General features: G+C 43.1%; 1 protein-coding gene across 1 annotated transcript in view; it reads right to left on the reverse strand.

The window, feature by feature from the left end:
• Window positions 1-26,390, reverse strand: part of ARHGAP23 (Rho GTPase activating protein 23) — a 1,842,805-nt gene that overhangs the window by 442,775 nt on the left and 1,373,640 nt on the right. The window contains exon 6 of the mRNA XM_044055365.1: window positions 23-77. Within this exon, the coding sequence (XP_043911300.1) occupies window positions 23-77 (55 nt within the window). The remainder of the gene's footprint in view (window positions 1-22; window positions 78-26,390) is intronic.

Below are 26,390 nucleotides of genomic sequence, written 5' to 3' on the forward strand. Positions count from 1 at the left end.
ATGGCACATTGTTTAAACTCACCAGCTGTAAGATGTCTTCATCTTTTGGCATTATGCAGAGCTCTAGAACGCTTCCACTGTGAAAAGAGAAGAAAAAAAGGTAAAAATAAATATACAGCTCCATAAACCAAGAAACAAACACTTCTGTGCCAGTTTGTCACTTTACAGACGACATATGTCATTATCCTGATAAAGACAGAAATGGGCACACACATGAAAGTCTCATCTGTACATCACTGGCTATAAGACCTCCTGTTCATTTGAGCAGCTCAGCCACAGATATCACTAATATGTGCAAGGATCTCCCAAATTTTTCTTATACAATGTTTAGTTGCTCCAGAAAATCTGTAACCCCATTTACACTGGTGATGCAATGCAATGCCATTGGCAACAGCAGTGGTTATGTTCACAGCAGTACTGACAGAAGACTGTCCTATACATGAGTTAAACATGCTAACTTCTCCTCCATACCTCCCCATTCTCCTTATCCATTTTCAATCTGCCCCATTAAATTCCCGACTGTCTCTGTGGATTCCATTTCCACCAGCCATTCCAGTACTCCATTGCATGGGTCTACAGTCTCCTCTGTGAAGAAATACTTTTGAAGACTCAAGTAGTAGTCAAGTCCCTACAACCTGTGCCGGTAACCCCACATTCTTCCTCTGACACTTGCTCAGTGACCCCTTCACATCTCTACTACATGGTCTTTTGCACCAATATCATGTCACCCTGTTGCTTATAGTATCAGGTGGCAAATTTGTAAAGTACAGTTGTGTACACAAATGTAGATGTTCAAGTGTATTCACTGTTGCAGCCATCACACTTGGGCTATCTGCCTGCTGGTAGCCCTCAGTCTGCTCGAATAGCAAAGACTTACTATTTTTGCATCAGTTGCTGTTGCTCCAGGATGGACATCAGGGGTATAAAAACAGGCAGCTGATGCCATTACATCAGTTTTCCTTGCCCCAAATGTCAGAAGCCCCCCAATAGGGAGTTAAGTTATGGTGGGGAAAATACCACCAGTAAAAAGTAAACAGCAATACCAATACCCTTGATGGGGTTGAGTAATAGACAGACATGAGATAGAGAGAGACACACAGAGACAAGGGGGCTGGAGGGGGGGGGGGCAGGACTGCAACAGTGAATACACTCGAACATCTACATTTATGGTAATTGTACACAACTGTACTATGTTCTTCGTGTTTCACTGTTGCAGTCATCACATTTGGGTTGATTCCCAAAGCTGAAGAAAGGGTGGAGGTAGTCAAGAAGAGTTGGGGCTGGCTAGTATGCCCTGCAGGACTGCTGTTGCAAAACCCGCCCTGGATTTGGAAAAGATAGGTAGGTGGTAATGCTTGGTGAAGTTGTGTACAGAAGTCCAGGTAGCAGCTTCCAGGATGTCCCTGGTAGAGACTCCCTGAGGAATGCTGTAGAGGTAGAAGTTGTCCTAGTGGAATGTGTTCTGACCCCCTGAAGGGTTGATTTCCCATGGTGCTTGTAGCAGAAATGGATGCAATGTGCTATCCATTTGGAGATTGCTTGTTTTGAAATGGATTTGCCCTTTACCCCTGGTGGCAAAGCTGACTAGTAACTGGTCAGATTTCCTGAAGTGCTTAGTCCTATCAAGGTAGAATCTGAGCTGTCTGTGCACGTCCAAGGAATGCAGGATCCTTTCCCCTTTATTTTGAGAATTAGGGAAGAAGGTTGGCAAATGAATAGATTGGCTCAGAGCCACACTGGACACCACTTTAGGCATAAAGGAAGGGTTAAGTCCTGAGGGAAACCCTGTCGGCATGGAAAATAATGAAGGGTTCCACAGCCATAAGTGCTTGTAGCTCAGAGACTCTTCTAGCTGAAGTGATGGCCAGAAACAAGGCTGTTTTCCAACAGAGGAATTTTAACTCTGCTGACGCTGCAGGCTCAAATGGGGGTAGCGTGACCTTTTCCAGTACAGAGTTAATGTCCCAAGCAGGGGTGGATCTTCTCCTTGGTGGCCTTAAGTTGTCTGCCCCTCTCAGGAACTGTTTGATAAGAGGGTGAGAGAACAGAGGTGGCTTAGTGTTGTAATCAGCCGAAATGGCAAAGGCATTGATCTTAATTTAGGAGACGGATAGGCCTCTGTTGAGTAGGTCTGCTCGGTAATCCAGGATTAGAGGTAAGGAGGGCAGTGCTGTGTCCTCTCCTTTAGAATGAGTCCAGGAACAATACCTTTTCCACTTATCAGCATAGGATTTCTTTGTACTGAGTATTCTGGCTTCAAGAATGACATCCAGTACCTGCTTGCTTAGGCTGGTTACTGGGGGAAAATTTAAGAAATAAGCTAGGCTGCAAGATTCATGATTTGCAGTTGTGGATGCAAGATCTACCCCCCCTGCTGTGTGGAGGGTTGGGATCTGGGATAGGTGCCAGGGTGGCACCGGTGACAGGCTGTGCAGTAGTGGGTACCAGTGCTGGCGTGGCCAGTCTGGGGCAATCAGGACTGTTCTTGGTTTGTCCTGTCTTATTTTGAGTAATATTCTTGAGAGAAGAGGCAGAGGAAGGAATGCATATATTGAGAGGTTTTCCCACTGGAAGGATAGGGCATCCATTTACCACACCCTGCTGTGAGGTGTCCTGGTGCAGAATTTGCTGAGCTTGTGATTGCAGGGGAAGGCAAAGAGGTCCACCTCTGGGGCCCCCCATTTCTGGATTAGAATACTGAAGGTGCTGGGGTCTAATTGCCACTCATGTGGGTCTAAGAGATTTCTGCTTACGTCGTCTGCCAGAGAGTTTTGTTTGCCTGGCAGGAATTGAGCTTCTTATAGATGAATCTGCTTGTCCAAGGCCGTGTCCACAGGGCCATGGCTAGCCTGCAGAGTGGGTAAGAGTGTGTTCCCCCCTGCTTGTTGATGTACCACATAACTGTGCTGTTGTCTATTTTTATCAGCAGGGGTCCTGGTGAGAGTAGTGACCTGAAAGCTGTCAGAGTGTGCTGAACAGCTAGCATCTCTTTTTTGTTGATGTGCAGATGAGATTGACTTGGGCTCCAGTGGCCCTGAATGCACTTGTCATCCAGGTGTGCCCCCCAGGCATAGTCTGATGCATCTGTGGTTAGGGTCTGGGTGGCGTGGGGTTGAGTAAAGGGAAGTCCCTTGTCGTGGTTACATGCTGCCCACCAAAGGAACTCTGTCCTTAGACAAGGTATGATAGGTATGACTGTTTCCAGGTCCTGAGAATGTTGGCACCAAAGACTTTTTAAGTACCACTGAAGTTTTTTCATATGCAGTCTAGCATATGGAATTAGTAGGATGCAAGAGGCCATGAACCCTAGGGCCTGCAGGATTTTCCTTGTGGATAGCTGGGTTCTGGTGGCCATTTGAGCGAAGCAGCCTGTTAGATAGGCTTGTTTTTCTGGAGTAGGGAATGCCATCTGAGATGCTGTGTCCAAGGATGCTTGCTCCCAGGAATACAATCTTTTGACTGGGGACCAGTTTTAATTTCTTTTCATTGATAGTGTACCCCAGGGAGGTTAGAAAGTTCTTTACAAATGTCAGGTGCTGCAAAAGCTGCTCCTGATTGTCTGCCTGAATCAGGCAATCGTCCAAGTATGGGTAAATTAGAACTTTTCTCTGTCTGCAACATGCAATGGCAGGAGCCAAGCACTTTGTGAATACTCTGAGAGAAGTGGATAAGCCAAAGGGAAGTGCAGAGACCTGATAATGCATAGATCCTGCCCTGAAATGTAGGTATTTCCTGCATGAGTCCCTGATAGGAATGTGCATGTCTAGGGTGGCTAACCAGGCATCTTTGGACAGCAAAAGAAGAAGCTGTTGAAGGATCAGCATTTTTGGTACCACCAGGAAGATGTTTAGAGTGGAAAGATCTAGGATTGGGCGCCAAGTGCCCTCTTTTCTGGGTACCAGGAAAAGTCTGGAATGGAACCCTTGAACTATCTGTTCTGCCGAAACAGGCTGAATTGCCCTTATGGAGAGCAGGGATTGAATTTGGTTTTGTGCATCTGCCCACTGGTTTGGAGGAAGGTCTGGGAACCTTTTTGGGGTTGGCAGTGAGTGGAAGTAAAACTTGCTTCCCTGGATACAATGTTGAGGACCCATCGGTCTTTGGTGATGGAGGTGCAGTTTTTTTGCATGATAGGCAAGTTTTCTTCCTAGGAGCACAAGCAGTTGGGCAGAGGTGAGGAGAGGAATAGAGAAGTCATTGTGAATTCTTTCCATAAGGGGGTGGCTTAGCACTTCCCATTTTTGAAGTGGAGGCACTCCATTGCTTAGATCTCTGCATACACTGAGACTGAAGTCTGGGGGTCTGTTTCACCTGGGTCTAGTTTGAGATCACCTTGAGGGGGCTGGAAAGGACCAATGTTTCAAGGGGCAATGTCTACTGAATTTAAGAGGCTGCACTTGCAAGAAATCTTTGACTATCTGCATAAATTTAGCCTTTTCTTCCATCTTTTTTAGAACCTCTTCTGCTTGGGTGTCAAACAGATTGTACTTGTTCAAAGGAGCATCTAATAATTTTGATTTGACATGGTCTGGCAAGGTCTGCTCCTTAAGCCAAGCATGCCTTCTCAGTACAGAACCAGTGACTGCTGCCCTTGAAGATGCTTCCAGGGCATCAAAACCACATTGCAAAGGAGGCTTGCTGACTTGGCTTGCAGAATGCATAAGCTCTTGTAATTCTTTATTTTCTAGACAGTCTGTAAAGGTAGCTGATTTTTGCTTAAGTTCCAAAATATGTTGCTGGTAATTTCAGTATGTGAAACTGGCAATTCAGTGCCCTAATGGCAAGAGTTGCAGTGGTGTATACTTTTTTACCCTATTTGTCTAAAGCTCGAGAATCCCTGTCCGAAGGAGTAGGATTCCTAGCTGTAGCTGCTTTTATACCATTAGGCTCCTGGGAAATGACCTCAGGGTCAGCAGTAGGATTTTTGAAAAGAAATTTGTGAGAGTCAGGGACTCTGTAGTATCTGTCTGGTTTTCTTGGAGCAGGGGTAAGGTATCAGGAGTTAGGCTGGACTCCATAAAGACATCATCCACAACATCCGGAACTGGAGGTATCGCTAAAGGTCTAAGTTGTGGCATATCTAGAAATTCTCAGAGTCTCTTTTTGGACTGAGGATAGTCTTGGCATTCCCAGTGGAAATGCTCTCTTAAAGTATGTAGGGTTTCACCAAAAGAAAAATCCTCTGGAGGGGAAGCAGAGGGAATGGATTCCTCTGCATCTGAATCCTCATAAGCAGATAAAAGCATGTCTTCATATTCAGAAACCTCAGAGTCGTCAGACTTCTGGTCCGTTAAAGCTGCTGGGGACAGGTCTCTTTTTTTTCTTAGCAGAAGAAGGCTGGTTTCCCCTAATCAGCATAATCAGGTCTTCTGCCATTTTAAGCATTTAATGTTGTGGCAAGGAAACAGGTGCTTGAGTTTGAGTCGTCGTTTTTTAGGCGTAGCTCGTACTTTTATCCTTAGAAACTTGGTAGTTTTAGTCAGAACTGAAGATGTGAAAGAAGTCGGTTTGTGCCGAGTTTTGGTAGTGCAAAGAACTTCCTCAGAAGCCGGTGCCTGCACAGCAGCTCCGGACCCATCCAAGGTAGAGACATCTGCAGGTTCCATAATCAAAGAAGAGTCTTGCGGCCAAGGGAGCCCGCAGGATTTTTTGCAGGGGAGTGCCAACCCAAGCCCCGCCCATGCAGCCACACCCCCTCTGCTGCCCCCACCCACGCAGCCCCATCCCACCCCCCCACCCACGCAGCCATTCCAGTGTCCCATTACTTGGCTATTTCTCCCCATTTGTCATAGACACTGTTCAAATCTCTCAGTGTGCATACTGTTTTATGCTTTACTTCTACAAAGATTACAGATATTTGGATTTCATTTACAACTTTTACTTCAAATTTTATAGCACTAACGCTGATAGACATTTATTAAACCTAAACAAAGCAATAGTCTTACAATGAAAAGAGATTTAGCATTAAAACTTCTCTACTTTTGAAACCCACATTCACTGAAACAACATTGAAACCCGCATTCAAAGAAAATGCATCTAGCCAGTGGCAGGGTAAGTTTACCTTTGGGCTGTTTTCAAATCATAGGCTAATTGCACACATTTTTAGAACCATGCAAAAGTTATTTGATTCACCTTCCTGACTGTATTAATTATACTATATAATAATTGAATTATATCCCTTGTATAATACAGCACCACTTGTTAGAGCGTGTTTTAAATTTATAGTTCTGAACATTTTTCCTTTAAGCAATGAAACAAATCATATGAACCAATAATGACAACCTGCCCAATTCAGAAAATTTCAACCACAAAGGGCCACTCACTCTACTCAGACGTCTGTCATACAATCCACCAATATCAATCGATATGCAGAATCTTTGCAGAAGTAAAAGTCATCTGAATAATCCACATTAAAGAGATCTGAAACCAGTGAAGAGGTTGTTGCTAGAAAACAACTTTATATTTCAGTGTTTAATCTACAAATTCAATGCCTGCTGCCCTTGAAGAATAAATTGCCTATGTTATATTAAAAAAAATGGTAAGCTGGTATATTGCAATAGGGAATGGGTGGCAAGCTGAAAAACAAGTTCATAGTTATTGGGCATCTCATCCAAAGGAGGACATTCTCAGGACTGTAGCACTCCACCCCCTTAAAATACAAATCTACATGTTGTGGGAGTAGAACCTATAGCCTTCTGTATCAAGATGCAAGTATGCTACCTGCTGTGCTGCTTTACAAATTCCATACTACAATAGTGATACCATTTGCTAAACAAAAAAAGCTGCACATTTTAAGTAGGTTTAGCATGAGCAGCAGTAAATTTCTCTTCCCTTGAAGCTCATAATTCCTTGAAAATGCAATTGAAAATAAAATTCACATCTAACTAGGGCATTTCACCCTCTCTCACACACACCTCAACCTCTTAGTGCAAGAAATCTGGACAAAGCCTAAAATAAATAGGAGCAGATTATAAATATTGCTGTCATGAACTTAAAACATTGCTAGAATCACTGCAACTGCTTCTGACAAAGTACCTTCTTGATGACACACAGGACAAATATATATTTGTGCAGTTATTCAAACCCAGACTGTTTTTAAAATAAAAAGTCACTTACTACCAATGGACAAATTACACTACCAAAGAAAAAATAAGTAGTAGATCAGTAACTACAAATAGGTCTAATTAAAGAGCTGAATAATATCACCTATGTACTTTCCTCACAGTGCAACTCAGCTTCTTAACTACCACAGTTTGTGCCAAACCTGAAGCGCTGAGAGCAAAACAGAATAATGGAATCACTGGAGATAATTGAAAATAGCAGTTTAGAACATTAATTTGCTGAAATATTATGAAAACAACATGAGCTGCAGAATTTCTTGGGAAGAAATTGAAATGCAAAGTAACATTGGTCACTTAAACATTTCATTTACAGCCCCATGGGTGCTTTATGTAATGAAATAAGTACTTTGACTGCAATTTCATAACTTACACTTTTAGATACCTACTGTACCACAATGTATACTATGTGGCCTAGTATACATCAAATGCAGTTTTTTTTTTCAAATAAGGAATAAAATGTATTGTTTGAAAAGTAATGTATTTCTACAATCACCTGCAGATATATTTTACAGGACTTCATATAAATGGATGCATGTATTTCAGAACTCTTACATTAACCTTTATAAAAATTTGTAAAGTAAAGTTATATGTTTATGAACTTTAACTAAGAGCAACCATATGAATTTATTGGTGTGTGTGTGTGTGTGTGTGTGTGTGTGTGTGTGTGTGTGTGTGTTCAGGATGAGTAGTGAAACCATATGAAATCAAGTTCCTTATTCCTACTAGTATCATGCTAAATTCAGTTAGTAAATATTTAACATTTAGTCCAGTTAATATTTTATTTCAATGAAAATTTTTTGTTTTTCAAGAGAATACAATTTGCTCCACTATTACAGTTGGTTGTGAACCTTCAAATAATATATTATGCTCTAGATCTCAAGACTAAATCCACAGAAGTTTCCTTTATTTGAATGATTTAATTAATTGTACATGGATTTTCAGTTGCCAAATATTTTGCAAACATAATAACCTAATTATTAAGGTATACATTAAGGTTGAGAAATTTTGATAAAAACCCCAATGATATAATGTTCAATGTTTTTAAAATAAGCATAACTATTTGTAATTAACTAATTAATAATAATTTTAATACAGTTCTTAGTAATTATTTTCTTGACGTTTTTAGACTATTAAAAGTTTGCTTGCAATCTACATTACCTTATAAGCATGATTTATATGCAGGTGTTTGTCAAATATTTGCTGATTCATTCCTTTTTACTCTTAATTTGGACTTATTTTTGATTTAACAAGACGTACCATTTCTTGTCTACATGTATAAAATATTTATCCTGATTTGCAGTGATTACAAAACAAGAACTATTTTCCATTTCACACATTCCAACATGCAACAAAAGGGAGTGTATAGATAGCCACAGAAGAATCAACGTTTCTGTATGGATTCTGGCTGTAATCCGCGACTGTTAATGGCACGTCCCAAGTCGTTTTTGTCTTAGTTTTCAATGCAGTACTTAAGCCAACAACGATGGACAAGAAAATAACACGTATTAAGCAGAAATAATGTGAATCTTCTATTAAACAGAAATAAGATGACTTTTTGTTTTAAGTAGGAAATACTTTTGCTTATTTGGCTCATTCAAAACTTTTAGTTATGTACTCACCACAACTTCAGATGTTTGGGATCCATCTCGCCTACATTCTGAATGATGGGTTCGGAGCCGATCCCTCGGCTCCGACTCGGCACGCTTATGCCAAAGAGCGAAGTCTCTTACTGGCTGAGCTTACCATATCCCAGGATGCACCACTACCAGTCCCCCAGATCTAGTTTGTCCGCATACATGCACACATGCATACCCTGCTTATATAACATCGTCAGATGAAACAAGATAAAACAGTAGAACTCAAAACCGTTCAATCTCTTCTGATCTCCAAGGCAGGGGAAGGAGGGTGGGTATTAGGAATGTGGCGAGATGGATCCCAAACATCTGAAGTTATGGTGAGTACATAACTAAAAGATGTTATGTGATCCTATCTCGCCTACATTCTGAATGATGGGACAGCGTCCTAGCACCTGAATCCTGGGTGGCTCACTGGAAAACACTCCTGAGTACCGTGGAACCAAATGAAGCTCGTCCTTTAGATGCCACATCCAATTTGTAGTGGGAAATGAAAGTGTGCGGATTGGACCAAGTAGCCGCAGCACAGATTTCGATATAGCGAGCTTGGAATGAAAAGCTATAGAAGTAGCCATAGCTCTGGTAGAATGAGCCTTGATAGATGTTGTAAGTTGCTTATTCGAAGAATAAGCCTGAGTTATGCAATCTCTGATCCATTTTGAGATAGTAGCTTTTGTGATGGTTTGGCCCAGTTTATTATCTGAGAAGGACACAAACAACTGGTCTGACTTACGAAGTTGCTGAGTCCTGTCTAAATAGAAGCGTAATTGCCTGTGAACATCCAATTTATGAAGAGTGTATTCTGCTTCATTGGAGAATTTTGGGAAGAAAACCGGTAGCTCTAGAGATTGTTGGAGGCAGAAACTAGAACAGACCTTTGGGACAAAGGATGGATTAGGCCTAAGTGATACTCTATCCTTGTGGAAAATCAAGTACGGTGGCTTAATAGACAGGGCTTGAAGCTCTGAAACTCTTCTTGCAAGTAATTGCAACTAAGAAGGCAGTTTTCCAAGACAGATATTTTAACTCGCATGTAGCAGCCGGTTCGAAAGGGGAGATGTTAATGCGTGAAGCACCAAATCAAGATCCACGGAGGTGCAGGATGAAAAATTGGTGGTCTTAATAGGCTCGCACCTTTAATGAAAGTTTTGCATAGTCTGCTGCTCATCAAAGGAGGATCCATGGATTCGTGGAATTTAGAGATAGCCGCTAGTTGGACTTTAATAGTTGAGACAGAAGATCCCTGATTAAACAGGGATGTTAAAAATTTCAAGACCTCTGGGACAGGAGCAGTGATAGGGTCTAAGCCCTTGAGTTGAGCCCAGATAGCAAACCTCTTCCACTTACTAAGGTACAATTTGTTAGTGGTGGGTTTGTGGGCCGAAGATAAAATGTGAACAACTTCTGGGTCTAGTGTGTGCCTTCTAACTAAAGTCGGAAGTGGAGGAGCCAAGCTGTCAATTTCAAAGATTGAAGGGACTGATGTCGAAGTCCCGACTGATGGATTAGCAAGTCCGGAATCAGGTCTAAAGTCCACGGATCGTCCACTGCATGCTTCTTCAGGTAGGGAAACCATACCTGACGAGGCCAGTACGGGGCAATCAGTATCATTGAAGACCTTAGTTGAGAGGCTTTTTGAATAACTCTGGGAAGAAGCGGAATTGGAGGAAAGGCATAAAGTAGCCCTGTTGGCCAAGGTTGTGCTAGAGCATCCATGGCTGGTACTCCCTGATGTGGGATCAAGGAGAAGAACCTTTGGCACTTGGTGTTTAATGGAGTTGCAAATAGGTCGCAGCACGTCCCCATCTCCTGAAAACCTGAGCTGCTACTGTGTGGTTTAGAGACCACTCGTGAGGAGAGAGAATTGTCCTGCTCAATTTGTCTGCCAATATATTTGACTTTCCCGCGGTGTGCGTCGCTACCAAGAAGCGGTTGGTAGCTACAGCCCATTCTCTCACTCTCATGCGCTCTCTGCAAAGGGGTAAGATCTGGTCCCTCCTTGTTTGTTCAGATACCAGACCACCGACATGTTGTCTGTGTGGATGGCGATGATGCCCTGAGGAAGAAACTTGTGTAAGGCCTGTAGGGATAGAAGTACAGCCCTCATCTCCAACACGTTGATGTGGAGAAGAGCTTCGTCTGGAAGCCAGGAGCCCTGAACTAGCCTGCCCAGACAATGCCCCCACCCTATCTGGGAGGCATCTGTCGTCAGGGTAACCACTGGAGAGGGAAGAACAAAGGGTTTCCTTGATCCAAATTGGATGTCTGAAGCCACCAGCGAAGGTCCCTTTTGCATATATCCGTAATCATGATGTGATGATTGAGGGGAAGATCCTGAAAGGACCATTGCATTGACAATAGCCACTGAAGAATCCTCATGTGCAATCTTGCCAGAGGGACTAAAAGAACCGTGGCAGACATTGAGCCTAGAACTTGTAGAACCATCCTGGCTGGGGCTTTGGATCTCGAGATCAGAGCTTGAACTTGGCCCTGTAAAGTTTGGATCCTTTTGGCAGGAAGAAAGACGCGCATCAATCTTGAGTCTATCTCTGCTCCTATGAACTTTATGCGTTGAGAGGGCAGCAAGACAGACTTTGACCAATTGAATGTAATCCCCAGGGTAACACCCAGGAGATGGTGGCTTTGAGGTTGTCCATTAGTAGATGCCTGGTGGTGGCAGTCAGGAGCCAGTCGTCCAGATAGGGAAACACTTGGAATCCAAGACTTCTCAGGTGAGCCGTCACTACTGCCAAACACTTGGTGAACACCCTGGGGCTGTGGTGAGACCAAAGGGCAGAGCGCAAAATTGGTAATGACTGATTCCCAGGCTGAAGCGCAGATACCTTCTGGACGCCTGATGTATCGGTATGTGATAATAGGCGTCCTTGAGGTCTATGGAGCACATCCAAACATCCTTCTCCAACAATGGGAGAATGGATTGTAACGTGACCATTGAATTTGGATTTCGTGACGGATTGGTTCAGTCTGCTGAGATCAATATTGGTCTCAGGTCCCCTGTCTTTTGGCACTAAAAAGAACCTGGAGTAATTTCCTGATCCGATCTGGTCTGTGGGGACGGTTGGATGACTCCTTTTCTAGCAGCTTTAAAGCTTCTGCGGCTGCCATTTCCCTTTGACTGGGTGGTGGGTCCGGGATTCTTTTGGACGGTGGGGAGAATGTGAATGGGATGGTGTAACCTCCGGCAATGATCGAAGCACCCATCTGTCCTGAGTGATTGACTCCCAGGCTTTTAGGTGCTTGGCAAAGCGACACCCGACTGGCTCCGAGCAGCACAGCCGGGCAATCCCTCATGGCGTGTGGGAGGCTGAAGAGCCACGAAAGGACTCGCGGTCTCCAGAATTGCGGGGCCCTCTGCCGCCTCTGGGACGGCGTCTCCCTGAAAAATTTCCCGTCCTCTGCCTCTGGAAGGGATTCTTCCTGCTGTTGGGAGAAAAACTTACGGGATTTCGCGGAACCACATTTTCCCCTCCTTTAGCCTTGGGGTAAGGCCGAAGGGAGTGGAATAACGGCACCTACGGCAGATAAAGTTTTTCCCTCTTGCTCACAGCGGGTAAGGGTGTCTTTAACCTTGGGTCCAAACAAGGAGGACCCATCAAAGGGAGCGTCGGCGAAGGAAGACTTGAAGGCCTCCTGAAACTGACACAACGGAGCCAGGCTTGTCTCCGTGAGCCACGCCTGTGCCTGCCGCTCTACCCGCCCCTTGGCCGCATAGGAAATCAGCCTCATGGCCGAGTTAGAAATTGACGTAACCATAGCCAACTGAGACCTAACCGACTGGGCTAGCTGCTCAGGTAGGTTACCGAGAGGAATCTGACAACTCCTTGACCAGATCCCTCTGAAGCCTGGTAAAATGTGCCAAATAATTCAGAGACCTTAAAGTAAAGGCCGCTGAAGTCAGGGTGCGCTTCACGTACCTGTCCATACTCCTAGACTCCTTATTAGGAGGATGGATGGGCGTTGAAGCCTCTGCCACGTCCTGTTGTGTAGCAGATGCCACCACCATGGCATCTACAGCCACGCCTTTAGTGAGGAACTCCTTCTCGGGGGGAGCAGACAAAAATTTATTTGGGCGAGAAGGGACTGGTTCCACGGTATCTGGATGTTCCCACGCCCTTGACAAACTAAATCCAGAAGCTCGTCGGGCGGAGACACCCAGGAGGCGGGGGGCTGAGCCCCAAAGGCCTTGAGGTGCACTGACTCCTCAGTAGAGGGGTTTGGATATCCAGCCGCCTCGTTGTTTGAGGATCTCTAAGATGTCTGCAAAGGAGACATCATCCGAGGACGACAGGGACCCTCTGCATCACCCAGATGAGTGTCTGAAGTACTAGACTCCGGGGACTGCACGTGCCCCCTCTTGCACGATCTCTCCCTTGGGGGTTCCTCCGAAGACAGCTCAGAAGAACCCTCAGGAGGAGGAACCCCACTGGGGGTAACCTCAGGCCCGGGCTCCGCTGACTACGGACAGGGAACTGCCAAAGACCCAGTCTCCACGCCTAGGGAAGGTGCGGTAAAGCCGGGAGATGGCAAGAGGACTTGGCCAAGGCACTCCTCATGGCTCTGAAAGCGGACCCCAGAATCCTGGGAGTGTCCGGTCCCGAGCCGTGATAGTCGACGGAAGACCCGCAGCGAAGCACCGAGGGAGGCTCGGAACCGAAAGCATAGGTCCCGAAACATCACCCCGGGTCCAGCCGAAGCGTCCAGCGTACCAAACTCGGACCCGAAGGCCGGGTTGGAGTAAGGGTCGGAGCCGACCCTGAGATCTCCATCGGCTCCAACAGCACCTGCTCCGGCGGAGCGAAGCAGTCGGAGGAGGAATGGCAATGGGGTGGGCCAAGGTCATCGGCTCAGAAGCCAACTGGGTCGGAACCGAAACAAATTTTTGGAAGACTGGGGACTGGAACAGTCTTTGGAGCACCCTGTCTATATCAGAATCTGACATCCTCGAAGACCGAGAGGAAACAGAGCGGGTCGAGAAGGCCTCTCCAACGGCCCCAAAGGGCTAGGGGACCCGGCTCGGCGACTCGATGAGTATCGGCGCCGAGGAATACACACCAGTTTCCATCGGTGCCGAGGTGGACTTGGCGCCGAGGAGGAAGTGTCTGAGTGGGCAACCTTTGTCGGCTCCGAGAGCAGTGGAGCCGGCGAAGATGACCCGCCTCGATGCCCCAGCTATCGGCTCCGAAGCCAGAGGGGTCGATACTGGTGGCATCGAGGCAGACCGTTCCGCCTCGGCTCCGAAGTCCTTGCAGCCGAAGGACAGGCCTCCCTATCTTTCTTAGCGATCGGATCCGACGGACTGGTCGGAGCCGACGCCCTTTTGGGCGGAGAAGGAGAGGATGCGAAAGCTTCTTGGAAAGAAGGTTTAATTAATCCCTTAAGAATTAATTTATTTTTCCTCTCCTGGAGGACCCTTGAGGAAAAAGCGTGACATACACTACATGATTCCTGTAAATGCTTTGCCCCTAAGCAATACACACATAGCGAGTGATCGTCCGTGATGGACATTTTGAAGCTACATTTTACACATTTCTTGAAGCCGAAGGCCTGGGATTCTGAGACATTATAGAAATTTTCAAAAGTAACTGAAAGAACACTGGTAATACACCTAGAGTAGGCTTACAGTTATCACTCGCAATACTCTGAGTTAGTCAAACACAGCACAAACTCTGTAATATAATAATTTCTCTCCGTTAGATCTTATTTAAGAAGAGAAATGTAAATGATTCAAAACAGAACCGAAGTCACCTACAAACAAAAAGACCGGGAAAGGCCTTTCCAGACAAGAGGTACTCCTAGTCACTCACGACACAAGAATTCACCAAGTGAATTTTGTCAAACACACTCAAAACACAAGAATAGCTGTTAAAACAGCTTTTTGTAGAAAAAGAAGAAAAACCTGACAGAAAAACTAGTGAAATAATCACTACTTAACTCAGCCAGCTCGAGACCACGTCTTCACTTGTTAGCGCAAAGCGAGATCTGGGGACTGGTAGTGGTGCATCCTGGGATATGGTAAGCTCAGCCAGTAAGAGACTTCGCTCTTTGGCATAAGCGTGCCGAGTCGGAGCCGAGGGATCGGCTCCGAACCCATCATTCAGAATGTAGGCGAGATAGGATCACATAACATCATATTTATATGAGAATAGATTAATTTCTGTTAATGATCATGACTATTCTCTGCACAATTCTGCTTTCTTAATCATAACAAAGGAAAAATGCTTATTCTTAGCTCGTCACACACATCACTTAAACACACATGCGCACACACCAACCTCTCACTTCTACATTCGTCCGCAGTCCAAACGTCCTCTGGAATTCAAATTCCCAGTAGGCATGAAAGACAATGACGTAAACCATCGGTTGCACAGACACAGAAGACGAAAACAGGTTACAAACACCTGTTGTGTCAGGTGCCGGAAGCTGATGAAGACTGGGGGAGGGGGGGCGAAGGGTGAGAGGGGCATTTAGTGATCTAAAATGGGCAATTTATTTATAAGTATTTACTGCCACAACATAGAGTCACATGGAGGACTTTTTAAGCTTAGCCAGTTCCCTTTTGGTGCTTGAATTAACCTTTTCTGATTGGTCTTACTTATCACATGGCTGATAATTGTATATTAGCCCTAATGAAAACAACTGTGATCATTCCATAGATAATTTGAGTGGACACATATAAGGGATGTGGCATTTAGGAACTGCCTCTATCCATTAGTGACATGAGGGGCAATCCTGGAGTACATTTTCTATTATCCATCCTTAGATCCAAGTTGCATTTGAATATGGAAAGGGATGAGCTTTGTTTTACTTGGATAGTGTTCTGGAACAGTGATGACCTCTGTGATATATATCCAGCTCTCCACAATATACAGTTTAGATACCTGGACTGAGTATTTCTGATGCCATCTGACTTGCTGATGTTCAGTAGGTCCATCTGTATTAGGTTGGAGGATGCCTTGTATGCCAGACACGTCACCTCTAAGCATTCTGCAGTACACTGACTATAGTAATAAATCTTTGAGGTGGTCCATGCAAGACCTGTTGTTTAGGACTTGTATCCTTTTAAGTAACGTATCTCTGAAGGTATTCCAATTGTTGCATGGGACTGGACAGATACATGCCAAAGTGGGCATTATACAAAATGATTGACCTAATGAGAGCTTTGTAAAGGGAGACAACAACATCTGTAGATCTAGTAACAATTTGTTTATAAGCTGTGTAATATAGAAAGGCTTTCTTATGACCCTGGGCACATGTTGGTCAAAAGTTAGGTCACTGTACACACAAGTTCACAAATGCTAAACAACTGGGTTAGTTCTCAGAGGGCATTGTCATGATTTTTACACCAGTTATTGTTTGGGGCAAACCTTTCTGCATGATGGTTAAGTCATTTGATGATTCAATAACTGCTCCTACCTTGCAGTCATCTCAAACTTAGCCGGCCAAAGCCCTTTGGCATTTCCTTTTACTTTTAAGATGTATATGCCAAACAGAAAAAGTCTCAGCACCGAACCCTGGGGGGACTCCACTGGTGACTGGTTTCTTCCCCTATTTTGATTTCCTGCATCCTGTGAGCAAGTTGGCAATCCAGCTAGTGATGCAAGTGTTTGCTCCTACATTATTTATCTTTTGTACTACATCTGAGTAGGGGATTGTGTCAAAAGGCTTGGCCAGGTCAAGATAATGTGGTGTGAACTGTTTTACCTTCATCCATTGCTTTGGTAACAAAAGTAAAGCTTAAACTTTGCTGTGATTTTGAGCCTTTCACACTTTCCTCTGGGCTGTTTTCAAACACATTTGTAGGGCCATGCATACATGTATGCATTCTTTGATTCACCTTCCTGATTATATTAAATTATATTCCTTGTATCATACAGCACCAGTAGACTGTTTTAAATTTGTAGTTTTGAACAGTCTTCTAGTAAGCAATGAAACAAAATGTATGAACCAATGACAGAACTACCCATTTCAAAAAATTTCAACCATAAAAGGCCACTTAAACTTCTGTCATTACAATCCACCAATATCAGTAAATATGCAACATTTCTGCAGAAGTCAGTTATCTAAATAATTCCACATTAAAGGGATCTCTAATGACGAGATTGCTGCTAAGAAACAACTTTATATTTCATTGTTTCATCTACAAATAAAGTGGCTGTTGCCCTTGAAGAATAAATTGCCTATGTTACATTAAACAATGATAAGCTAGTAATATTGCAATAGGGAATGGATGGCAAACTGATAACAGGTTCATAGTTACTAGGTAATTCGTCCAAAGGAGGACATTCACAGGACTGCAGCATCCACTCCTTTTAAAGTACAACACAGTACAGTATCAACGATTCACCTGCATACTGTGGGAGTAGAACCCCCAGCCTTCTGCATCAAAAGTAAGGCTACTACCTGTTTTGCTACTAACAATTCAAACAGACTTGGAATAAGCAGCACTAAACTTCTCTTCTCCTGAAGCCCTCAGCATAATTTTTCATTTATTTAACAGGAAAGTACAACTTGGAACAAAGCCAATTTTCAGCAGAGGTGCAGGGAGAAATGCTCCAGATGCAGGTCTTTGTAATATGGGGGGAAACCAGACCACCCACACAAACACAAGGAGGACATACAGACTCCACACAGAAGGCACCCCAGCCAAGAATCAAACCAGAAAACCACTTGCTCTGAGGTAACACTACCACTGCACCATCCACTTGCCACAGTTAAATCTCTCAATTTCATAGCAGAAGAAAACTGGAAAAAGATAATTTATTTGGGGAGGAGGCAAATACCCAAAACCAGGGACACATTGTAAATATTGATTGTATTATCTTAGAAAGTTGCTGAAATAGTGTTTTGTTTTGCCATGTGTTTCCAAAAAAGATAGAAAGACTGAAACTTAAAGGGCTATCATTTATTTAGTGAATTCCATTCTCACTGATTTGCCACAAAACCACAAATTGTAAGAGGACCTATCACAAATGGACTGGTGGCGACGGCGTGGGTAGTGAATGCAGGCTGTTGTGCCTAAGGTTCAGGCTTTGAACCTGGGTAATTCTAACCCCCAGGTATAAGTAACTGGGGCATTACACAGACACACAGACACAAGTGAAATGGAGCACAGCTCTGCATAATGAAATGCAACAGCCTGTTTAAATTGAAACACTTGCATATATAAATGAAACAGAGCTTGCACACCCCTTAAATAAAATTGCTTACTAAAGCAGTTAGTAAATTAATTCAGGTTTGGACCAAGAAATACATTGCCTAATTGTTTTTATGTCCAAATAAAATGGCACAGGGGAATTGTTGCTACAACTGTGGTCCACAAACAATGCAATCTATTCTCAAATACTAAAGCTATTCTTGTGACAAAATGCTGGTGTTATATAAAAGAGCAACTGCGGGTTGAGTAGCTAAAATGTTATACTGTAAAATGCTGACCAGATCGGAATTATGTTCTATCTACCCTGAAGTAGCAGTTAACCAGCAATGAAAAAAATGAACCTCTTAAGTTAAGACTCTATCTTAAATGACAGTGTGCTGTGGTCTGAATATGTATGGTGAAAGGTACTTTCCTGCAAAGTTCTCTGTACTCAATCTCCAGCATTTTTCATTTTCCACAGCAGAGAATTATCAAATTAGTCAATTTTTACAAGCAAATGAGCATGGTAAATGCATGACTTTTTTCCAACTTCCAGAAGGAAATGTAGAAATGTATGAACATTCTTTTAACAGTTTTATAGTTATGCTTTTATTTGTTTTGCTATGTTTCTCATATTTTTTAACTTTGGATTAACTTGATAAGAAGAGCATCATGTAGTTGACAATGACAACTAAAATGAAAGTGCATAAAGCTCAGCGGCTCTCAAAGCTTATATCTATTCTTTTATTCCCCCCTTTGAGGAGTTCTTTATTCTTGAATGAAACAACCTGATTAAATGAAACGGAGCACAGCTCTGCATAATGAAACAGCCTGCTTAAATGAAACTGAGCACAGCTCTGCATAAGGAAATTAAACGGAGCACAGCTCAGTCTGCATATAGAAATGAAATGAAATGGAGCTTATCGACCTGTGGGAGTTGACAGTGTGGCTACCAGGAACTGATATGATAATTTTTTTTCCACACACTTTTATGTTTTAAATTACGTAGCGTGCGGCGCACGCATGAGTCAGGTCTTGCAGCTGTAAAAGTGGGAGGGCTCTCCCACCTCCTTGCCCTATGGTTCCGGCGCCTAAAACGGGATGCAAAGGGCATTCTTAAAGAGGAATGCCCTTTCTTTAAAAAAAAAAAAAAAAAAAAAAACAAACTTGTTTTTTTTAAATTAAAATAAAATTAATTTCTTGGCCAGCCGATTCCAGGGGGGTGCAAGTGCACCCCCTTGCACCAGCTTGCGGGCGCCATACCGGACTCCGAACAGGTCTCAGTAGTGGCCTGTGAATCCATTGAAGCGGGCATCAGGGGCTGAAAAAGTGCCTCACTGAGTACCAGCCTGTGCGGTCTGTCTCTGTTTTTATCCTTATGTTTTTTTGGAAGATCGGTAGTCGGATGCCTAACCGAAGCCATTTCAGAATACGGAGATCGAGAGCAAAAGTATGATGACGAACAGTTCAGGCATTGAACAAAGCACAAACCAGACAGCGAAGTAAGTCGTGGTCTGGGCCTAAACAGGTGACGCAGTACGAATGGAAATCTCAGTGTGGTATTTGCTTTCCACAGGCAAGACAATTGTTAACTTTTTCTGACACTGGTTAGAGCAAGAAAAAAGGATCCCAATGGGGTACTTAGCTTTAGAAGACTTCAGGATGATTCGATTCAGAAAATGAAAACTCAGGTAGCGGCCAACCAGCACTCATGTGAACTGCTTCTGCTTCGGGCTCCTCAGCAAGAAAGACTGATGTAATGGTGTTGGCTGCCTGTTTTAATGCCCCTGACATCAGTCCTGGAGCGACAGCAACCAACACAGAAATACGAAGTCTCTGGTATTCGGGCCAACTGTGGGCTACCTGCAGGCAGATTGCCCAAGTGTGATGACTGCAACAGTGAAAGATGAAGAATATCTGCTTTAGCATCTAATTATATCCCTTCATTTTCACTATATGGAGCTTTTTTTGTAGCTTTCTTCTGGATTCCTTCCTGCTCCCCTTTCCTTGTATTGCCTCTAGAATTGCATCAGGTACACATGGTGTTTTCTGACCAGAGCCATATAAAAAGGAAGCATTAAGCATTATGTCCTTGATTCCAGAATCCCTCCCCCTGAGTAAACATCTAGTATTCTATTTGCTACAGCCACTACCCTTACATTTTTCTCCTGGAAGCCCATTCCACCCCATCCACGCCCGAATCCCTTTCCTGCTCTGTTACCATTACTTCTGCTACCCCCATGTTTTAATTCACAGCAGGGTGGTTAAAGAAATGAACATCAACAGACACCTTTCTGTCCACTTGTTCAGCTTTTCCAAATTCTTCCTACACGCTTTCCTCCAACCTCCACTACTCTATGTATCTTTGTGTCATCAGTGGTAAGATTGCTTCTGCTCTCTTTTTCCTTTAGATTCGTTGAGATAAGCACAAGTAAGAGTAATGGATGCAGGACAGACCCTTACATTACTCCACCAGTCATGTTCCTAATCTCAAGGACCATGCTGAAGTCTAGGTAGACTATGCCAACTTATAATCGCCTGTCAAACTCGCCTTTAACCAAGTCATAAAACTACATCAGGTGTGAGGGACAACCCCTTCTGGCCATGTGTCCTTGCTAGTCGCTGACCTGAAGATTGTCAACGTCTAGAAAATGCCTACAGTTCCACCCCCTCGACTCTCGGCATGACTTTCTATCAATATTGTTAAACTAATAGGCCTGCATTTTTCTGATTCTCTCCTTTGCCCACAAGTACCAGATTTGCTGTCCTTGACCTCAAGCAGCCTGCACTGGACAGTGATCTGCTCAAGACCTCCGCTGGGGGGGGGGGGGGGGGGGGGCTCTGTCAACACAATGAACAGTTTTCTCAGGAATCTCCAGGGCAGCCCATCTGAATTTTGATGCTTTATCTGATTTAGGTGTAGCCATCTCCCACTTCCCCCTCTATCCTGGGGCCTGTCCATTATTTTCCCCATGCTGCCCTGCCTCCCAGCATCCTCTTGCTTTTCTTTGTGAAGACACTTCCTTTTCTTCTGCAATCTTCCTCCTGTACATGGCTAGCTTAGTAATTTATTTGCTATGCACCTAAAAGGGCCATCTCAATCCATTCTACTCACTCCCTTTCAACTTTTGCTGTCCTTTCATTAGCCTCCTTGTACTATACCTTTTCCCCTCCCTACCCTCTCCTTATTACCTCATGTAGGCCCTATCTTATACCCTAATTGCTAGCTTTATTTTTTGTTCTTCATCGCACCCTTGTCCATAACCCTGAGGCATTCCAGTACTTGTATGTCTCTTACAGCATTGTTACAGCAGAACTGATCTAAACTGAAGTAACCTGTCACAAAATATATTCAAAGAAAGGGATGCATGAGAAATAAAAATGGATAAAGTGAGCAAGTTTGCATGATGTAAATGTAATGGTACTGGATGTATTTGCAAAAAATGTAAAACAAAATGTGGAAGGGGAGGTACAGGAGATGAGAAATGCAAAACTACCACATGTAATTGCTAGTACTTGGTATGTTTAGTCCTCACAAACAGAATGGCTTGGTAAGTACAGTTATTTTCATACGTGCATTTGTACACAGAATGCCTCATCAAAACGTCATGCTCAGATGACTTGTCAGCCCCCACCCCCGACAGGAACCCATTACTGTATCCAAAAGTGGCTAAAATTAGTGTCATTGACATGTCTTTGTTATAACTTTAAAAGCAAGGTCCCACATTGTGAGGCATTCGACCAATCAGCACAAGCTGAGAATCTCAAACACCAATGATAACTCGGTTTACTGTTACTCCTCATTTTGCTGTGGTATTGAAGGAGGACAAGGAGACCTGGTGGTCGAATAAGGAAGTACAGGAAAGTATACAGATGAAGAGGTTGGCAAAGAAGAAGTGGGATTGTCAGAGAGATGAAGAAAGTAGACAGGAGTATAAGGAGATGAGGCGCATGGCAAAGAGAGACGTGGTGAAGGCTTAGGATAGGGCATATGGAGAGTTGTATTAGAGGGTGGACACTTAAGGAGGGAGAAAATGATCTGTACCGATTGGCTAGACAGAGGGACCGAGCTGGAAAAGATTTGCAGCAGGTAAGGGTGATAAAGGATAATGAGGGAAACATACTCAAAAGCGAACGAGTGTGTGTTAAGCAGATGATAAGAGTACTTTGAGGGGCTGATGAATGAAGAGAAAGTGAGAGAAGGTTAGATGATGTGGTGATAGTGAATCAGGAAGTGCAACAGATTAGCAAGGAGGAAGCAAGGACAGCTATGAAGAGGATGAAGAATGGAAAGTCTGTTGGTCCAGATTACACACCTGTGGAAGCATGGAGGTGTTTAGGAGAGACGGCAGTGGAGTTTTTAACCAGATTGTTTAATGAAATCATAGAAAGTGACAGGATGCCTGAGGAGTGGAGAAAAAGTGTTTTGGCACCAGTAAGAATAAGGGTGATGTGCAGAGCTGTAGTAACTACAGATTGATAAAAATTGATCAGTCACAGCATGAAGTTATGGGAAAGAGTAGTGGAAGCTAGGTTAAGAAGGGAGGTGATGATTAGTGATCAGCTGTATGGTATGATGTGACGTTTGCTCGGAGAGTGTTGATGAAGAAGTACAGAGAACGTCAGAAAGAGTTGCATTGTGTCTTTGTGGACTTGGAGAAAGCATATGACAGGGTGCCTAGAGAGGAGTTGTGGTATTGTATGAGGAAGTCTGGAGTGGCAGAGAAGTTTGTAAGAGTGGTACATGATATGTACGAGGGTAGTGTGACAGTGGTGAGGTCTGCGGTGGGAATAACTGATGCGTTTAAGGTGGAGGTGGGATTACATCAAGGATCAGCTCTGCACCCTTTCTTATTTGCAATGATAATGGACAGGTTGACAGATGAGATTAAACAGAAGGCCCCGTGGACTATGATGTTTGCAGATTATATTGTGATCTGTAGTGAGAGTAGGGAACAGGTTGAGGAGACCCTGGAGAGGTGGAGATATGCTCTAGAGAGAAGAGGAATGAAGGTCAGCAGGACTAAGACAGAATATATGTGTGTGAATAAGAGGGAGGATAGAGGAATGGTGAGGATGCAGGGAGTAGAGGTGGCGAAGGTGGATGAGTTTAAATACTTGGGGTCAATAGTTCAGAGTAATGGTGAGTGTGGAAGAGAGGTGAAGAGAGTACAGGCAAGGTGGAGAAGACTGTCAGGAGTGGTTTGTGACAGACTGGTACCAGTCAGACTGAAAGGGAAGGTCTACAAGAGGGTAGTGAGACCAGCTATGTTATATGGGTTGGAGACAGTAGCATTGATAAAAAGGCAGGAGTCAGAGAGTTGAAAGTGGCAGAGTTAAAGATGTTAAGATTTCCACTGGGTGTGGAGAGGATGTACAGGATTAGGAATGAGTATATTAGAGGGTCATCTCAGGTTGGATGGTTTGGAGACAAAGCCAGAGAGGCAAGATTGCATTGGTTTGGACATGTGCTGAGGAGGAATGCTGGGTATATTGGGAAGAAGGATGCTAAGGAAGGAGCTGCCAGGTAACAGGAAAAGGGGAAGGCCTAAGATAAGGTTTATGGGTGGGGTGAGAGAGGACATGCACATGGTTGGTGTGATAGAGCAAGATGCAGAGGACAGGAAGAAATGGAAACAGATGATCCACTGTGGCGACCTGTAATGGAAACAGCCGAAAGAAAAAGATTGGTCCACATTATTTGTTATAGAATATGCAAATACTGTTACAGATTATTTAAATGCATCTAGTCCAACTAGAACTTAAAATGTGATACTTTAATGCAATGTACATGCTTTGCCTATCAGAAAGCACAGGGTCATGTCTACTTAGCTTGTGCTGGCCACTGTAGCTGACAGAAACCTTTTTTTTGCAACAATACTCATTTTGGCTAATTGGGAAATCACAGAAAAAAACAGTTATGTAAAATTTTACCATGACAGTAAATGTCCTTCTCTTCACTGCTGCAGTATTCTTTATAATATGGATCCCCTGCCTTTATACCCTACGCTACATGTGGGGAGCATACGTGTGATGTACTGCATACCCATTAGAACCCAAAGGCTTTGGTATACTCGCCGCATGTTGGCTGACCTGGGCAGGGCATCCCTATTGTAAAGAATACTGCAACAGTGATATGGAAGGACATCACCTAAGTTCTTATTTTTTCACTTTAACAGGCCAAGAGTTTCTGTGATCACAAAACCCCTTTAACCAGTTATGCTGCAGACTCCTGCCCTAATAAGTAAACACAGACTGGAACAGTCCATAAGAGGGCATCCACTTATTTTATTTTGTCCATCAAAATAGTAATTAACAGTGTTTTCATTTCAGACTTCTAAAAATGACTTCAGTTTTACACTGCAAACCAGATCATCAACTTCTTTGCCAAATAAAGCAATTTTTTAACAAACCTTTAACTCACATGATGTTTACTGTAGTAACAACAAAAACAAAATAAAAACAAGAGTTTGATTACCATGGTACTAAATATTCCACTCATCAATTCTATTAATAATTTTGTGACACTCCTATTTAGGAAATCACTGTTCAAAAACTGTAAATTCTTGTGCATGTGTGCCTTGAAAGGCCTTGTACGTCTACAGTTTCACCGCAACACCAGCATTTTTCAAAGCGTTCGACATGCATAGTTGTGAGAAGTCATTTATAAAATACACCAGCATATTAAGGAAAGGAAAGGAATTTCAAAGTGCAGATGAGTGAAGTACTGTTATTATCATGGAAGTTTGGGCAGTCATATTCATTTATTGGAAAGATCTAAACACGGAAACATCTAATCATGTAAATATTACAAAAAAGTAACACACAAACGGACTTTAGCCTGCTAAAAGTGATGATAGAATTTGTGATGCCCAGTGACTGCAGTTTACAAATCAGAGAGACAAATTAAGGTCTCTCAGTGTTTATTTTTTTTATTCAAATTGCAGATGAAAATGTATACATTTGTCTTATATTTTCTAATGAGACTAATTAAGGAAAAACACTAATCAAGATGCTTCTTTACTGGTCCATTCTTTTCTTTCGTTAAATCAGTTATCGAACTTTTTAAGCTTTGACTCACTAAACTGTAAAATAAATACAAGCTGCACACATTTGGAATCGGTCTCAAACCTGTTTAAAAGAGCACAGAGTGCATACTTGTTGAAGGATACTAAACCATTACATGTGCCGAGAGGGTCTTAAAAGTGAAACACTACACAGACAGTCCCTTGTACTGATAAATACTGGCCTTAACAGTCAAAATACCAAGTCTCTGCTCTATAGCTGAGCTATGATTCTATTCTTTAGTACTTATGAGAAAATGTAACTGAAAGCTGAACTGGCCGTTATTTATGGGAACACCTCTTGCTTTAGTGGAGAGTTATGATTCTCTTGAGATAGAAAGGGCATACTTTTTTGACCAACAGGATGACATGTCAAGATTAAAGTTGTACTTACTAATGCCTATTAACTCATTTGTACTCAACTAAGTATCTGCTGACACTATGAAATGTTAAACATAAGTCCATTATGTACGAGTGACTGCCAACCTACATATCACATGCGTGTAACTTCACAGTGTTACCACTTCTGCCATCTGAAAGCCACTGTTCACTATATATACTATCTGCAATAAAACAGCAAAAACCTGCAGCGGTTAAGAATAAGGATCTTAACTGGTACTGTTATCTAATATTACAAAGACACCCCTGCGCTGACGTGGTACCCTTTCCCATGTAAATAATATATTAAACTGTAGCTATGTATAACATAATCTCTTAAATTAGAATAAAACTGAGGTTTTTAAAACTCATAGCTGTCTTCCTTTTATGGGCAGTACTGGTAAAAGCCACACAAGTTACTTGTTTAGTCCGTGTGGAATGTTGCACATTTACATCCACCAGAGAAATGCTGGTTTGATACTGGCCCTTGAAGCTACGGTATTCGGCATCACGTGAAACAATGCTGGATGAATTAGGATCAGCAGATGTCAAGATCACTGGAATATCCAGATGTGTGTTCCCATGCAACATGTGGTCCAAGCTGGAATCTGTCTGGGTAAATATTAGTCTTGCCTGTCTATAACCGACTGCTTGTAGTTACAACCTGCCACTGTTCACCCAATTATTAACCAGTAATTCTTCTTAAAACATACAAAGATATTCAGTTATTTGTTCATACCACCACTCTATACACACTGGGCCTGACAGCTGGACAAGCTGACAGGCTATAATACAACTTCAACCTGGCTGGCACTCACTCATGCTAATACTTTCAGAATTCCTACCCAACAGAAGCAAAATATTTTCCATGCGTAATACACTATTTTTTTACGTGATTACACAAATGTACTTGTGAAAGCAGTGCTTAAATACAGGACTGACCAACTGGCCAGTTATTCTTTGGAAAAAGAGTACGGATTCCGGCCTGAAATGCACTGATGAAAATCTCTGGCACCACTGAAAAGGAGAGACAAAAATT

The sequence above is a fragment of the Protopterus annectens genome, chromosome 13.part0 (assembly GCF_019279795.1).
Source record: "Protopterus annectens isolate FY-2018-M chromosome 13.part0, PAN1.0, whole genome shotgun sequence".
NCBI classification, from domain to species: Eukaryota; Metazoa; Chordata; order Ceratodontiformes; family Protopteridae; genus Protopterus; species Protopterus annectens.